The 15,943-nt window shown below is 35.5% G+C and overlaps 1 protein-coding gene across 2 annotated transcripts in view; it reads left to right on the forward strand.

The window, feature by feature from the left end:
• Positions 1 to 15,943, forward strand: part of LOC149065960 (death-associated protein kinase 1-like) — a 110,418-nt gene that overhangs the window by 77,889 nt on the left and 16,586 nt on the right. For both annotated transcript variants that reach the window (XM_089253288.1, XM_089253289.1), the window contains exons 11-21: positions 1,196 to 1,294; positions 1,944 to 2,042; positions 3,738 to 3,836; positions 4,316 to 4,414; positions 5,139 to 5,237; positions 5,355 to 5,453; positions 7,034 to 7,132; positions 8,713 to 8,811; positions 8,953 to 9,030; positions 14,711 to 14,906; positions 15,317 to 15,442. In XM_089253288.1, the coding sequence (XP_089109414.1) occupies positions 1,196 to 1,294; positions 1,944 to 2,042; positions 3,738 to 3,836; positions 4,316 to 4,414; positions 5,139 to 5,237; positions 5,355 to 5,453; positions 7,034 to 7,132; positions 8,713 to 8,811; positions 8,953 to 9,030; positions 14,711 to 14,906; positions 15,317 to 15,442 (1,192 nt within the window). The remainder of the gene's footprint in view (positions 1 to 1,195; positions 1,295 to 1,943; positions 2,043 to 3,737; positions 3,837 to 4,315; positions 4,415 to 5,138; positions 5,238 to 5,354; positions 5,454 to 7,033; positions 7,133 to 8,712; positions 8,812 to 8,952; positions 9,031 to 14,710; positions 14,907 to 15,316; positions 15,443 to 15,943) is intronic.

A 15,943-nucleotide genomic window follows, 5' to 3' on the forward strand; every position in this document is an offset into this window, starting at 1 on the left:
CTAGCAAGAACACGAATCAAGCACAACTCTAACAACACAAGTACATTAGGGCTATGCTTATACATACACTCACACAACGCATTCCAACATGTACCAATTCGTTAGAAATTCTCCGAGGAATGTACGTATACGAGGTGCATGTTTGATTAAGTAGTAGTAATCGATAACCACTTTACATTTTCATAAAAGCTTACATAAATTAGGAAAATGTTTTGTCCACAGATAAATTTTAGAAATTACCCACAAAATTTTTTTAGTCGCCTTGGTGACCTGGTGCCCAGACGCAAATTTATGGTTTTTCCATCAGTGGGCTACATGCATTTTGCAGCCCTTTCCCCCCAGTCCAGTCCAGTCCTTTTTTTTACTACTCTTTCCCTAAATTCGCCACCTTGTGCTTTAACTTGCTTGCCCTCCCCCTCCCCCAGCAAATACACCTGTGTCTCTAAATAACTCTTAATTGGTCGCTCCCATGCTCACACACTCTCTAAGTCACTCTTTTAGTCATTCACATGCTTGCACGCCCTGGTCGCCCACTGACATGGTTCCTTGCTTTATAGGTCCCTCTTTTGATCATTTACACATGCTCTAGATTATTCTTTTGGCCATTCACATATTTGCAGGTGCTCTAGGTCACTGTTCTAGTCATTCACAAGTTACCCACTCCCGAGATCACTCTTTTGGTCATTTACATGCTTGCTGGTGCTCTAAGTCGCTCTTGTGCTCACTCACATGCTTGCAAACTCTGTAGGTCACTCACTGCCCTAGTCCCTTGCTGTCTGAGCGGAAGCGGGATTTATTGAGGTTTATACGAATTTTGCAGCCCTTCTCCCATTCTACTAACTTTCTTGGCCAATCATTTCTAGAATTTGTCGACCCTCTGAACTTGCCTTTCTGGGCTAAGCCCAAAGCTGTAGCGTACCTTCTTGAGGTCCAGGGCAGACATTTTCTTGGGGACCCTTAAAAAGAAAAAAATTATGCAAAATATGTGTAAATTTTTTTGTGAGGCCCCGATTCCCCTAGCCTAGTTACGGCCCTGGTTAAGCCCCCCCCCCATAAATACACTGCTGATGTTTGACACTTGTCAAGCCCTGCTGTAAATCATTGTGTTATTGATACTGTTCTAAATCTTAATAATTTCCTGAAAGTTTAAAACCCATTATTAAAGTTATTTACGTGAAGAAATTTGCACTTGCAGCGTGGAGAGTCAGCAATTCACCTAGCAGCTGGTATGGGTCAGCTTGATATGGTCAAGTTCCTGCATTTGAAAGGTGCTGATGTCTTTCAGCTCGATAGTGTGAGTAAATTATTTATGAAATTCATTTGCTTTGATGTAGGTTTCATTTACCAATGTGATATTTCATATTAAAGTCACTTTCATATTAAAATTTTTTAATGTGTTTTAAATATATAAAAATTAGGTTATTTTTGGTACATATTGTATAAATTTTTTTCATAATTTCTTCAATTTGTCTAATTATTACACAATGAGAAACTCGATGGTATTTTATGAAGTTTTGATGTTCAACTAAACCAAATTTTTAGTTGGCATTCACCGTGATCAAACATTGGCATAGCAAATTACTCCTTGCAACATTGGCTTCAGAAGTGTTTTGGACCTGTGGGTGCTTAGCTTGAGATTTAGGCAGGAAATTTTGATTTGTGAACTAATTTTGTGGGTGCTCACCCCTACAACACACAATACTCGCTGCACAAAAATCTATACTTTGTTCTGAAACATATCCTGTAGACCTCCTTATCAACTTTTTTGTGAATCCACTGAGAGGTCTGCAGGGGTTTTTTTTTTGAAAACCACAAATCAACAGATTAAACTGTGAAATCTGATGAAATGCATAGTAGAAGTTATACATTATATTGAATTTTAAGAATTTAATTTGTGTATAATATGATGTGAAGTAACTGATTTTTTCTTATTTCATGTTTAGCATGGAGATAGCACTATTTACTGGGCAGCACGTCAGGGACATGAAGATGTAATGAAGTATCTCTATCAGCAAGGCGTTTCACTGAATACTCAGAATAAGGTAAATACACGAGAAGTATATATACACACATATTTATCATTTATCATGTACAATTTATCACCACACTTACGAAAATAAATTGTAGCTGTAGATATTTTGTGTTTTCATACATGAAGATGACTATATAGGTCATTCTCACGAAATTGGACAACAAATGGAAAAAAAGTGACAAAAAATATCGAGCGAAAAGCCAAAAATTCTTGGGGAAATTCCTTTACTCGTTAATAAGTAAAATATAGTAGCAGTAGAATTTGTTAAAAATTCATTTTGAAAAGAATTAATTTAATTTTGACCATATTAAGAGATATGCAAATCCGATGAGGCATTTTGCCTGTTTTAGCACTTAACTTGACATTTTGAAGACAACATCACATGCTTGACACTTGAAACGTGTTCCATATATTTTGGTAGCTCATTTTCAACTTGAACAAGCACTGATACTCTGATATTTTTTTTATCAATTGCATTTTCATTCTTTTTTTTTGGTATTTCTTGCTCCTTTTTTTCATCAGTTTTATGGAGACAACAGATTTCTAATTTGTCTGTGTTTTGCTAGATCACTAGTTAGTTGCATTCTCAAAGCAAAGCCTTTAGATGAAACATTACTACTATTACTTAACCATACATGCACCTCGTACACATTCCTCTACGGAATTTCTAACAAATCAGCACATGCTGGAATGGGTTCTAAGTGTATGTGTGGCCCAAATGTATTTAAGTTGTTGAGTTGTGCTTGTTTCGTGTTCATGTTGCCAATCTGTCTTCCATTTTCTGAAGTAAAGAAGGAAATAAATGTGTGCTTTTCAGAAATAATAGATGTCTCATAACTGAAACACGTGGTAAAGTGAAAATAATTTTTGATTGTATATTTCTCACAAAAAAGCCAGGAGAGGAACATTTTAATAAAAAACTTGCCTCTTTTTTTCCTAAGTAAACCTAATTTGTGAATTAATTTACAATTCTAATAGATTAAAATGGAGGTTCAAGTGAAGGTTACATTTTTCTCTCTTAATCTTTTCAACATAAAATGTTTAAGTGGCAACTAGTGTCATAACCCCCCACAAGGGTGGGGCTGACAGGGCTCCAGCCCTGGGGCCCGGGACAATTATCATAATTTTTTCATGCTATAAATTCAATATAAAAGGAACTGTGAAAAGTCTGGTCTCGGGGTCCCACCAAAGATCTCAGCCTCCGGGCTCCGATCTAGTACGGGGGGCCATGACTGGTGTTGTAGGTCTTGAACCGATATTTTCCAAATTTCCAACAAATGGGGAAAAAAGCTGGGAAAAATTTTCATTTGGCTATAAACTATTGATAAAAATATTTAAAATTATGAAAAAGATGAAATACAAAAAGGTATAAAAATAAAAATATATATTATTGAAAAAAAGGATATCTTTTTCTTTTAGGATAAGAAGTTATCTTTTTAAAATTTGAAAACTAAGCCTGAGGACAGCCAGGAGAAGGACATTTCCTTAACAAATGAAAATTTGTTCAAGCAAATTTTAAAAATCTATTGATGAAAAAATTAAAAACAGAGTGGTGACTTTTCAAAAACTAGAATATGAATAGAAAATGATGAAAAAAAAATGTTGTGTGTCAAATATATTTAATGTAAACTGCTGGGGACACAATTTAGACCAATTCGTAAGAGTGATCCATATAAGTTATAGCCTATCTTTATGTATCTTATAGGCAGGTGATACACCTCTACATGTATCATCAAGGTATGGTCATGCTAACGTGGTAGAGTTTCTTTGTTCGAATGGCTGCAGTATCAACCAAACTGATGAAGTGAGCAAAATTTTGATTTATATATGTTATATAATCTATAATCAGTTTATCATCATACATGTTTATATTTATATAATGCATCATTTAATTTGATTGTGGACTTGAGAGATCCATGATTCAAGGAGTAAGATTCATAAGGTAAGATAATTAAGGGCTGCCTTAAAGCATGGTGCAGGGGGGGGCCCTCAAATGCATAGCCTGACCATAATGAAAATTAGTACTATGATTTCCTAGAGTAAATTTGTAGGCAGGTACTTCAGTAGATAAGGGACTTCTTTGGATGTTAAGATGACCCTTGATTCAGTTTTCATTTGATATTCACACTTATATGTGACCCTTACCACTATTCATCAGTTTTATCATTTGTGCTGATTAGAGTATTTACGTTATTTTAGAGGGTTGTGTGAATTCGTGTGGTTTGATATGTTTTATTTAAATTTATAAAGCATTGAAGCCTTAAAACCTTGTTTGTATTACAGCATGGTGAAACCGCTCTTCATGTTGCAGTTTGGCACGGTTTTCCGAAAGTTGCTGAAATATTATGCCAGAATAGTGCTGGGCCAAATCTCAAAAACAAGGTGATTTAGTTATTTTTGGTATAGCCTATATGTATATATTTTCTTTTGCTATTGACTCTAGAGCAGTAGTTCTTAACCATGGGTCCATTAAGCCTTTGGAGGCCCTTGGGACATTTCAAGGGGTTCATGGGGATGGAAAAAACAAAATTAACTTACTGTTTTTAATATATGTTGAATATAGTTCTGTAAAGGAATCCATGGCTTTCATCTTATTGGCAAATGGGGTCCCTGGCCTTTGTTTTATTGGCACAAACAGGATCCATGGAATATGAAAGGTTGAGAACCCCTGTTCCAGAGACTACTTTAGGTTTTTCCTTTTTTTTCCTTCTTCAGGCCAGGGGGTGTACACTTCTTTCAGTCTGTGGGACATATATATAAGATGGTTACTGTTCATGTTCTCTGTGGTATTTATTGTGTTATGGAAATTCATATCCATCCTTCAGAAACACTTTCCATGGACGTAATAGAAATTCTTTGCAGGCTGAAGGTTGTGCACCCGTGCTCTAGAGTAGACTATTAACACTGGCACAGACTCTGTATCATTTGCCTTTTCTATACATGCATAGCCTCACTAATATCTGAATAGAATGTTAATGTTTTTTTTAAACAATGAAATCACTTTATGATTAAAAGCGAAATTTTATCTATGATTTCAAAAAAGAAGAAAAATCAGTTTGAATATAATTTTCTTTTACTGTGAATTGAAGGCACGTTTCTTTGTCAGGAAGGGGAAACCCCTCTGCATTGTGCAGCAGCTCGAGGGCAAGTGGACAGCATACGATGCCTTTTAGAAGCTGGAGCAGATGCTGATCTTGTCGATAAGGTTTGTTTTTTTATATATTATTTATTTAATACAGAAACCACCTAACCACCTATCAAAGCGCATGATTATAACAGTGTGAGAAATAATGGCTATTTGTTTTTTTATTTTCCTACATAGTATGGCTATACACCCCTCCATTTGGCTCTCAAAAGGCATCACTTAGCTGTGGCCATCTTGCTTTTGCATGCCGGATGTCAGATTGATGTATTGGATAACGTAAGTGTTCAAATTTTGACTGGGTTTGAAAGTATCAAGAAATTTTCAATTATATTTTTTTCAAGCTTTTAGTCAAAACAATTCAGTAATGTATGTAAATGTCTGACATGTCATAATTTTCATGTGAATCCAGTATAAGCAGTGGCGGATTGAAGTCGGTCGAGGCCCGTGGCGCAAAAGAAAATATTGGGCCTCTTAAATTAGAAAAAAAGTGTGAAGTTTGGGTTTTTCAGAGCCCTTTATAGCCCGCGCACCGTTAAATCCGCCTCTGAGTATAAGAAAAACTTGCTCAAATTCATGTTTTGTAATCTAATATTTGTTTATGATACTGAAATTTTTTGTACATGGTTCATGGTTTTTTTTCTGTTCCTAATCAATCTTATCACCCCTGGAGAAGTGCTTATGTTGGATAAATACAAATACAAAGGCCATAACAGACAAAATGCCCAACCAGGTAGCTGAAAAAAGATGGCTATAAAGAATATGGATATATCGAATGTATATATAAGCTATAGTCAAATCCTGTTATAACAAACTCCATGAGACCGGAGAAATCACTTCGATATAATGAAATTTTGTTACAAAGGAATTCCAGGTTTTTGCATTGTTCCTATGTAAACTTATTGGGGGTTAGAAAAATGTTTGTTGAAACAAGATTTTCTCTATAATGATATTCATTAAAACGAGATTTTTTTGCCATAATTGTGCATTTGTTAAAACAGGATTCGATTATATTTAAAAATACAGCAACCCAATAAGAGCAATAAAAAAATCAATAATTATGGTAAATATGCTGCCCATAAAAAATTATTGTTGTCTCTACTATATGAGTAGCTTCTCAATTTATATCAATATGTTTATTGTATTTCTTTTTAAACGTGTTGATTGGGTTGGAATTCACGACCCCCAAAGGAAAGCTATTGACTACTCTATTAGAGAAAAATTCCCTATGACACCCCAACCTAGAATTATCTCTTACCAAACGATACTGGTGTTCCCTTGTCAAAGCAGTTGATTGACGATGTATGGTCCATTTCATCCATCCTATTGAAAATTTAAAAAAATTCAATGATATCACTCCAACATCTGCACTCTTCCAATATAAACGTTTTCAAAAAATCAAGTTTCTCTTCATAGATAAGCCCATGTGTCATCAAGAGCACTCATGGCTCTACTCTGCACACCCTCGACCAAGTCAATGCTCCTCTGTAAGTATGGTCTACAAAACCTGATGGCATACTAAAAGAAATTAAGGCTGAACTGAGCCCCGGAAAATTGGAAGGATCAGTTGAGGAGAACAGTCATTTTAGGAAACGGTCATTGTGTGTCTGGATTTTAAATGAAAGAAAGAATCAAACCCATAATTGACTGTTTAGGATGAAAAAACCTTCACATTTAGCAATGACAATGTTTAAACTCAATTAACTATACTTTTTCATTACTGATGACAAAAAAAAGTAGAAAAACTAGACATTTTATAGATCTTTAACAACACTTTTTTTAAAATTATGTTATTTCATCTATGCATATCATATATGACCAAATCCATTCCACTGGTATAAATGTGATACTATTAACAGCAAGGGGAAGCTCCAATCCACATTGTTGCAAGGGAAGGACTATTACCACTGGCACAGACACTGTGTGCATTTGGCTGCAAAGTGGACATTCAGAACAAGGTCAGTTTGTTACTGTTTTAAATTATGAATTAAATGATAACCTAATCTGTATATATAAAATTGATTTTTTGTCTGTCTGTGTGTGTATGTTCTTTGTACAAATGTACAATTTTAGACCAATCTCCAATTCTACAAGTATACCAAGTGGGACCCGACTTGAATGATATGCTACTTTAACCTCTTTACGATCACGGGCGTGATATTATGTCCAAACTCCAGTGGAATGAATTCAAACTCTAATCCACACTCCGATCCAATCTATGTCTTTTCTTTCCTCTCTCTTCACCATTGTGAAGCTTTATAGCAACCCTATTATCTAAGGAAGATTTACTCCCCCACACATATAATGTACCTTTTTGCTTTACAGCCTACATGTAACAGGGAGAAAGAGAACATATAGGATGAGGGCATGGGCGGAGTCCCCCCCCCCCCAGTGTCAACGGTGGAGTAGACTGATCTAATGTATATATGTATATAAGAATTGACATCATCATCATTGTGCCCCCCAGTAATAATGGCCATGCCCTTCAGACTTCCAAGTCTATCTCCGCCTATGGATGAGGGTGAAAAAAAAGGAGGACTCTAAAAGAAACTATCTTATCTATGATACTTTTTCTTTTTATATATATATTCCCCCCTTCATCCTTCATTGTTTTTCTACCTTTCGGTTAGGTTAAGACAGGGTTACCATATTTATCTGCAATTTGTTAAATGAAGATAATCCAAATTTCTCTTGCCAAATGCTTGTACATGAAGTGGTTAAAAGTTCGTCTGAGTAGGACAAATGCCATAAATGGGCAAGAAACAAAAACAAAAACTGTCAGCAACAATGGCTCTTAGGGCATAACAATGACTCTTGTAATGTTTACTTAGGTTATCATGGTTCCCTAACAATGCATTTTATATACATATATGCCTTTATTATGGTTTGTTACTTCTTTAGTTCTGCCAGTATATGGGGAAAACCTGGGCAGCACAGGGTATTACAGCTAATCTTTCACACATATTTTTGATAATACATTGACTTCTCGTTACAACACTCTTTGTAATAGTGATGATATTTTGTGCCTTCTGTTAGAACTGCTCTAAAATGTTCAACTATCACAAGAACCTGGATAAAGTCATCAATGATATTGATCTTTATTGGTTGTCTTTTGGCAACATGCTGTGATGTAATACAAATACAAATACAATGCCACAACAGGCAAAATGCCCAATGAGGTGGCTGAGAAAAAGATGCCCTTAAAAATATGGATGTCATACATTTCAAAAATACAGCAACCCAATTAAAAATGCAATTAACAACACTGTTAATTGCATTTTAATTGGGTTGCTGTATTTTTGAAATATATGACATCAATGAGTGATTACTGTATTATGTTTTTCTTTGATGGTGAATAATCCGCTGAAAATAAAAAATTTTGACTGTTTAGTAGTTATTGGCTAAGTTATAATGAATGTATTTGAATCATTCAAGGAACAAAAATAGATATATTGGTACGAGAAAACAAAAACATAGAATATGATTTCCCCCCCCCCCCAAGATTTCTGATTTATTTTTGTTTTGTATTTTCCAATAGATGGGATACTATCCATTACATCTTGCTGCAAAGAATGGGCACATTGAGGTTGTTCGCTGCCTGTGTTTAGCCGGTTGTGATATCGAACAAAAAAATAAGGCAAAATTCTATTTTCTTATTTCTATTATAAAGTTTTTCTCCTCTCTTCTATATTTTTTGTTTTCTGAAATGTTGCAAAGTATTTTTCAGATTGGTGGTGACAAAAATATGATTTACATATATTTTTTCAAATGATCACAGGATGGTATAGCTGCAGAGATTACGGCTTTGGCTCAAGGGTATAATGAAGTAGGAGACTTACTGAATCGTCTTCGAAATGTAAGTCTTTTGTAATACCTCCAAAACTTATCAAATTATCAATAGCATACATGTTTTTTTCAAATGTAGAATTTTTTGATTTAGTGGTTTTGAAAATCAGCCGCTTGATGAAATCAAAGTCATCAAGCTAATAAAGGAGGCGTTTTTCAAGTAATTAGGCTTATAGAGTGTCTTGTGAGTCCTATAATTCAGCCTTTATCTTACCAACCATTCTTTGTAGAGGTATAATTTCAATTTATAAAATGCTAAAAATGTGTTCAAGAATCACTTTGTATCAGTTTTAAGAGTGGAAAATATAGTGTCATAAAATGAAAAATAAGAATTTTTATATGCCGCCCCCCCTTCTTCCTCCTCCAACTATCAATTAGAAAGGTGTTGCCCTATCTCTTCTGATGTAGGGTTACCAGATCCGGACAACATAAAAGTGAATAAAAATGAACAAATATCAATCCATCTCCTTTCACATATAATGAGTTGTTCCCACCATCTCGTCAATTTCATTGCTTTGCTCAGAGCAAAGCAAGAGGTTTTCTTTGGCAGACAGCTTTGTATTTCATTACATTTATTGGCATTTCTGAAAGCTTACATAGCTTTGTTAAATGCTATTCTGAATACCTCCACTTCCTCCAACTTCAGAACAGAGCACAAGCTGTTTGTAAGCCAACAATAGTATTCTCAAAATGGGGCACATATCAGACCAGGGGTATGCAAGATTACCGAAAACGCTGGTCTACACAGGTAAAGACTACACAGGTCTTCGAAAAAACAAAGAGTTTTAATTATTTATTTAAAAACTACTATACACCATATTTTCTTTTACAAAATGCTATATATAAAAAAAGGAATTGAACTTTAAATATCAATTTAGAATATTATACATTTTAATAATCTACTGAAATGCGTTTGCATAATGAGAATCTGTGCATCTCTTTTTCGTGACAGAGTAAAAATATATAATTATACCTGGTAACTGTATTATTTCATTGGAGTAAAAAAAATGGTTGCACGAGGCATATTCCTTTGCAAGGTCAACCAATTTCCCACTTTTCCTCAAGCTTCTCAATAATTTTTTTTTTACGAGAGTTACGTTTCAACTGCAGTGGCATTACACACACAAGACAAACAGAGATGTTGACAAGACACTATCACGAATGAAGAAGACTGGCAATCAAATTGAAGCAAAGACTGAACTGATGATGGGTGGGTTCATCATCAATAATTTTCAATCCACTGCTGGATCAGAGAAGGTCTCTGAATTTTTCCATTTTGCTCTGTCTGATGCTGATGAGCCATCCAGTTGACTCCAGACACTTTTCTGATCTCGTCTATCCATCTTGCATGGGGACTCCTTCATGTACGTTTAACACCACAGGGGTACCAATCTAGAATACTTGTGGTTCATCTGTTGTCCTGTCTTCTTGCAATATGTCCAGCTCATTTCCATTTTAAACGTTTAATTCTTTCCATGATATCATATACCTTTGTGTGGTTGCTTATCCAAGTGATTCGTTTTCTGTCTCTTCTTGTGATGCCTAGCATACATCTTTCCATGCTCCTTGGTGTTGTCTGTAGCCTTTGTATTATTTGCTTGTGAGTGTCCATGTTTCAGCTCCATAAGTCAGTGCTGGTAGCACACTGGTTAAACACTTTTCTTTTCAGGCGGAATGGCATATGACACTTCAGAATCACACAGTTTTTTGCCGAAAGTGCTCCATCCAATCCTGATACTTCTGTTTATTTCATTAGTGATTCCGTTGTCCATGGTAATTTCTTGTTGCAGGTATACATAGCTTTCTACTTCTTCTATCTCTGTGTTGTTGAGCAAAATTGTCCTCTTCAACGCGAAGAGGTTGAACATAACTTTAGTCTTTTGTAGATTCATTTTAAAGCCCACCTGAATACTTGCCTTCGTAAGTTCTTGTATTATTTCTTCTAGTTCGTCTGGATTACTATTGATAATAACAATGCCATCTGCAAAACGCAAATGGTTGTGAGAAATTCTCGATTTACAGTAAAACCTTGTTAAGTCGTAATTTTTCTTCAGGCCCTTCCAGCTCTCATAGACAACAATGTTATTAAACCCTCATTTACTTGTCGCTAATTTCGGTTAACTCGTCACTATGAAAAAGATTGAGAAAGAGGAGCAGACTATTTTTATGGCTCTCATTAAAAAAAGAGCTTATTAATAACATTGCCATATGCTTAAAAGTCACCATAAAATCCTATATACCCAAACGGAACAGTTTAAGTGAAGAAAGTTATGCTGGAGAAGTTCATTTGCCGACTAAGGTTTTTGGAACGTTGGGGACTGTTCAAGCTAGATCTCATTTCTGCATGGGCTCTACTGGAGAAATTGCAAGACACCCAGGCTCTGTCGCAATAAGCAATGTAAGCACTCCGTTCCCCCCACCCCTCAGGGCATCTCTGGCAAAACCAAAATTTATTGATACGTCAAAGATTACATATAGTGCAAGGAAATCAAACATTATGTAAATCGAAGAATCAAATTAATCAAGTCAAAGTGCAACGGGCACGGATAATAAATAGTAATAGAAAGCATGGGCTCTACTAATTTAGGGCTTGAAATTTAAACAAAATATCTTTGTTGAAAAAAATCACATTCTTTCTCAAGTTGAGGTCTTTTGTTTACTTTTAACTGCCTAGAGCCCCTCCATCAAGTCAAAAGTGTTCGAGATTACTTTGTAGTTGTATCATAAACTACTGATGAAGAATTAAAACACTAAAATTAAATTTGATGTATATGTAAAATTAATGTGCAATAGAGAGTTCTATTATGAAGGAAATCTACCTATTCTAACAGTTGCTCTGTTAGTCTAAATTAAAAATTGCTAGTATAAATCAAAATGTACATTACATTTTACCACAATAATTTAAGTAATGAGAGATAAAAAAGAAAAAAATTGCTATTATTTTTTCTTTCGCAATCTATAAATTTTATTAATATTGCTATTTTGATTCATACTTTAATAAATGTCATATTACTTTAAATTTATACGGTTTTCACAACATCGCACATTAAAACTGACAGCACTCCGCTTAAGCCGTCATAATTTTTCGATAACTTAAGGTGACGACTTATCAATGTTTTACTGTATTTTAATTCCTTTCTCATCTCAATCCAGTTTTCTGAATACTTCTTCTAAAACAGCGGTAAAGAGTTTTGGTGAGATAGTATCACCATGTCTGACTCCTTTCCAAAATTTAATCTTTACTTTTCCTTTATCCAAACGAATTGTTGCAGTTGCTTTGTCATATATTTTCTTGATGATATTGATGTAAGTCTTCTCTACCCCAATTACATCTAGAGCTTTAACAACAGCAGATGTGAAAACAGCGTCAAACGCTTTTCTCAAAATCAATGAAGGCCATACACGATGGTAATTTGTATTCCTTATGTCTCTCTATGAGTTCCCTAATTGTTTGATGTGATCGATTGTACTGAATCCATTTTGAAATCCTGCTTCTTCTTGTGGTTGGGCTTCTTCCAATTTGGATTCAAGCCTATATGTCAGCACTTTGGTGAAGATTTTATAAATTACTGATAAAGAAACTGATTGGTCGATAATTCTTGATATTTTCTTTTCACCCTTTTTGTAAAGAAGAACCATCATTGAGTTATTCCAATCTTCAGGCACATCTGATTTTATCAGAAAATTTGTGAACAAAAGCAGCTAGCATACTAGCAAATTGTTCTTCTTCTTTAATAATGTCTATTGAAATCCCCTCTCAACCTGGGCATTTTACTTTTATCATACATATTATAGCCTTGTAGACCTCCCCTTTCATCACAGGTGCTACTTGTACAAATTCAGCTCCATTTTCTTTTCTTCCTGCTCCCTTTCCTCTATTAAAATTCTGTTCTTCATGTTCGTATAGAGCATTATAAAATTCCTCAACAATACTAATAATTTAATTTCCATCTTTTGTGATGGTTCCATCTTTCCTTTTTAGTGCAGAAATTTCCTTTCTTCCAACACACAGTTTTCGTTTTGCTGATTTTAAGCTCCTATTATCTTCCAGTGCTTTTTTTACATTATCACAATTAAACTTAAACTTCCTGACATCTTCTGTAATCTGCTTTCATACTGTCTTACAAAATTCTGCATATTCCACTTTTGATTTAGAGCCATTCTTCTTAATCTGAAATTCTCTCCAGTCGTTCATCAGTTTCTCTTTGTTTCTTCTGTTGCAATAGTGGTTCTGTGAGGGAGTTATATATACAATGCAGAATATTGTTTGGTATTGTTTCTCCTGTAAATAGCAGAGCCACGTAGTGATATATTTTCCATTTCTTTACATTCACAATGAGACAACACTCTTATAGATGAGATCTTTTATTACAGGCATATAGTACCAGGACTGCAACTAGGAGGGAGCAATCAGGCCTTCTTTCCTGGGTGCTGGACTGGGGGGTGGGGGGGACCAAATTCACTTTTTAACTGCCAGCCTGGCCTGTTTTTTTTTTTTTCCATTTGTATTCCTCTTTGTTTTTCTTTGTGTTTTTATCTTGTCCTTTAATCTGTGTAATATGTTTATGCGCAATGTTTTTGCTCAAGAAAATGGTCTAGAGAGAGAACAAAATAGTAGGAAAGAAAATGCTGGATTATCAAGAATCTATACTGTATTGTCAAAATGTTTCAGTTTTCTCTTCCAGAGCTGTTTTTATATTATCCCAGAGCAAGCTGAGCTGTGGTTGGAGTAGCATCTGCCCTGCTTGGAGTCACCTTGGGTTCTTGTCATAGGCGGAGATAGACTTGGATGTCTGGGGAAGGGGCACGGTCATTATTGCTGGGGGGCACGATGATGATGATGTCAATTTATATATACATTTATACATTAGATCAGTCAACTCCACCTTTGACGCTGGGGGTACAATGCCCCTCCCCCGCCCCTCCCGTATCTCCGCCCATGGTTCTTGTCTTGTATTCTGGGAATTTCGACAGCGAATGGTCAAAGCATGTAAACATGTGTGGAAAAATACACTCACGCAAACAATCTTATCAATGAAGAGATATATGTGTATTTCACAGGGTGAAAAAAAAAATTTCCCAGAGAAAAAAAGAAAAATAATTCTTCAAACCTGAAAAGGAGGACAAAAGAGCAAATTTTCTAATTCATTGGAAGACGTTTGAAATTACATGAAAAAGGAGGACGTTTGAAAACTCTATTCTGAAACCACCCGAAAAAAGTTACACTTTTCTAAATGTTACATTTGCTGAGATATTTGAATTTAAAAGTCAGAGAAAAGTTGGGAAAACAGTATAAACTAACAAAATACGCTTTCCCCTCCCCCCCCCCCATTTATGCTGTTCTTTCCCAACTTTTTGAACTCCAATATCTTGGTGAATATTGTTCTTGGAAATATGGAATTTTTTGTTCTCAAGAGAGACGGGGCAACAACTTTCCCATTAAAAGTTAGAGGATGGGGAGACACTGTGTATTTTCACTCTCAAAACTGGTACAGAGTGATTCATGAACACATTTTGAGCTTTTTTTTTTTAAAATTAGAACCATACCTCTACAACAAACGGTTGATGGGATAAAGGGTGAATTAGGACTTACAGGGCACTCTGTATGGTTACTTGTCTTTGCATGTGTTATTAATCATGCCAAAAAAATTAACTAAAGAATCAATTTATTATTTCATTCAATATTTCAGATGCAGATTCGTGATGACTACATTTCTCAGCTGATACCCTCCACACAACCCATCAGTAGAATCAAGATCAAATTTCTTGGACAGAGTGGTGTTGGGAAAACCACTTTCATAGAATCGCTCAAGTGTGGATATTTCACTTCATGGTTTCGAAGATCCAAAGGTTCGCTTTCTCCCATGGTTAGCAGAACAAAAAAAGGTGTGCTGGACGTTTTTTTTTTTTGCCTTCATAGGCTTGATATATTAAATCAGTGCCTCTCAAAGTGGGCAATATCGCCCCGACGAGCAATTGAACAGTCCGGGGGGGGGGGGGTGATAGAAGTTACAAGTATAACATAGGATTCTATGGGTTTGCTTGATTCGGGGTTCGGGGGAGGGGTGGGGGGTTGATGAGCAAAAACAAATTCCGAAGAAGAAGAAGGGTTTAGAAACAGTATTAAGATGGTATTTGACCAGCATGTTCAATACAGTACGGAACAATAAGTCTCTGAGAAGAATGTGTTCTTTCAAATTTTTATAAATCTGGGGGATTTTTTCTTCTATTAATGTTCCCTTTTCCCGGGAAACAAATACATTATATAACTTTCTTCCTTGTTATGCTTATTATAGGGGACCATACAAGCAAATCTAGTATTGAACTAAATAGCTCAAGTACTGATGAACTTCATCTGAGCTTTGAAGCAAATCTTGACTCCTACACTAGAGGAATTGATGTTCAGCAAGTTAGCATATCCGGTGAGTTATTGTATACTATTTAATGGTTTTTTGTGAAGTTTTAAACTTTGGTCTGCAGACCAGTTGCATCCATTCAAGAACTTTATCTGACCCACAATGCATTGCTGCACATTGTACTTCTCAAATGCCTGGAATGATGGCTTAAAGATCGGAAGAGTATGATTGGTATTACTAATGTCATGTCGTTAGTATCAACGGTATCATTTGTCCAGTGTTGTAACTAGGGTTTTTTTAGCCCGGGGCAAACATTATTTTGCTGCCCCCCCCCCCACCTCTAGTTCCGGCCCTGCATTTTGCTACTAAAAATTTTGGGCACTCTTAATGCATTAAAGAAGTTTCAGAGGCTAAAATTGTGCCCTGCCTTCCATACACTCCTGGCGTTATATCTCAGCAAGTTTCTATTTCTGACTGCATGAAATCACAAATGCTTAGGGTATCTTCAAAGTTTCGCATATAACATTTTCATATTGGCCTTCATGCTTTCTAGATACAGTGAAATTT

This window comes from Pholcus phalangioides, unplaced genomic scaffold (genome assembly GCF_987345545.1).
Source record: "Pholcus phalangioides strain wild (caught in Gottingen) unplaced genomic scaffold, Ppha-v1.0 ptg000036l_1, whole genome shotgun sequence".
Taxonomy (NCBI): Eukaryota; Metazoa; Arthropoda; class Arachnida; order Araneae; family Pholcidae; genus Pholcus; species Pholcus phalangioides.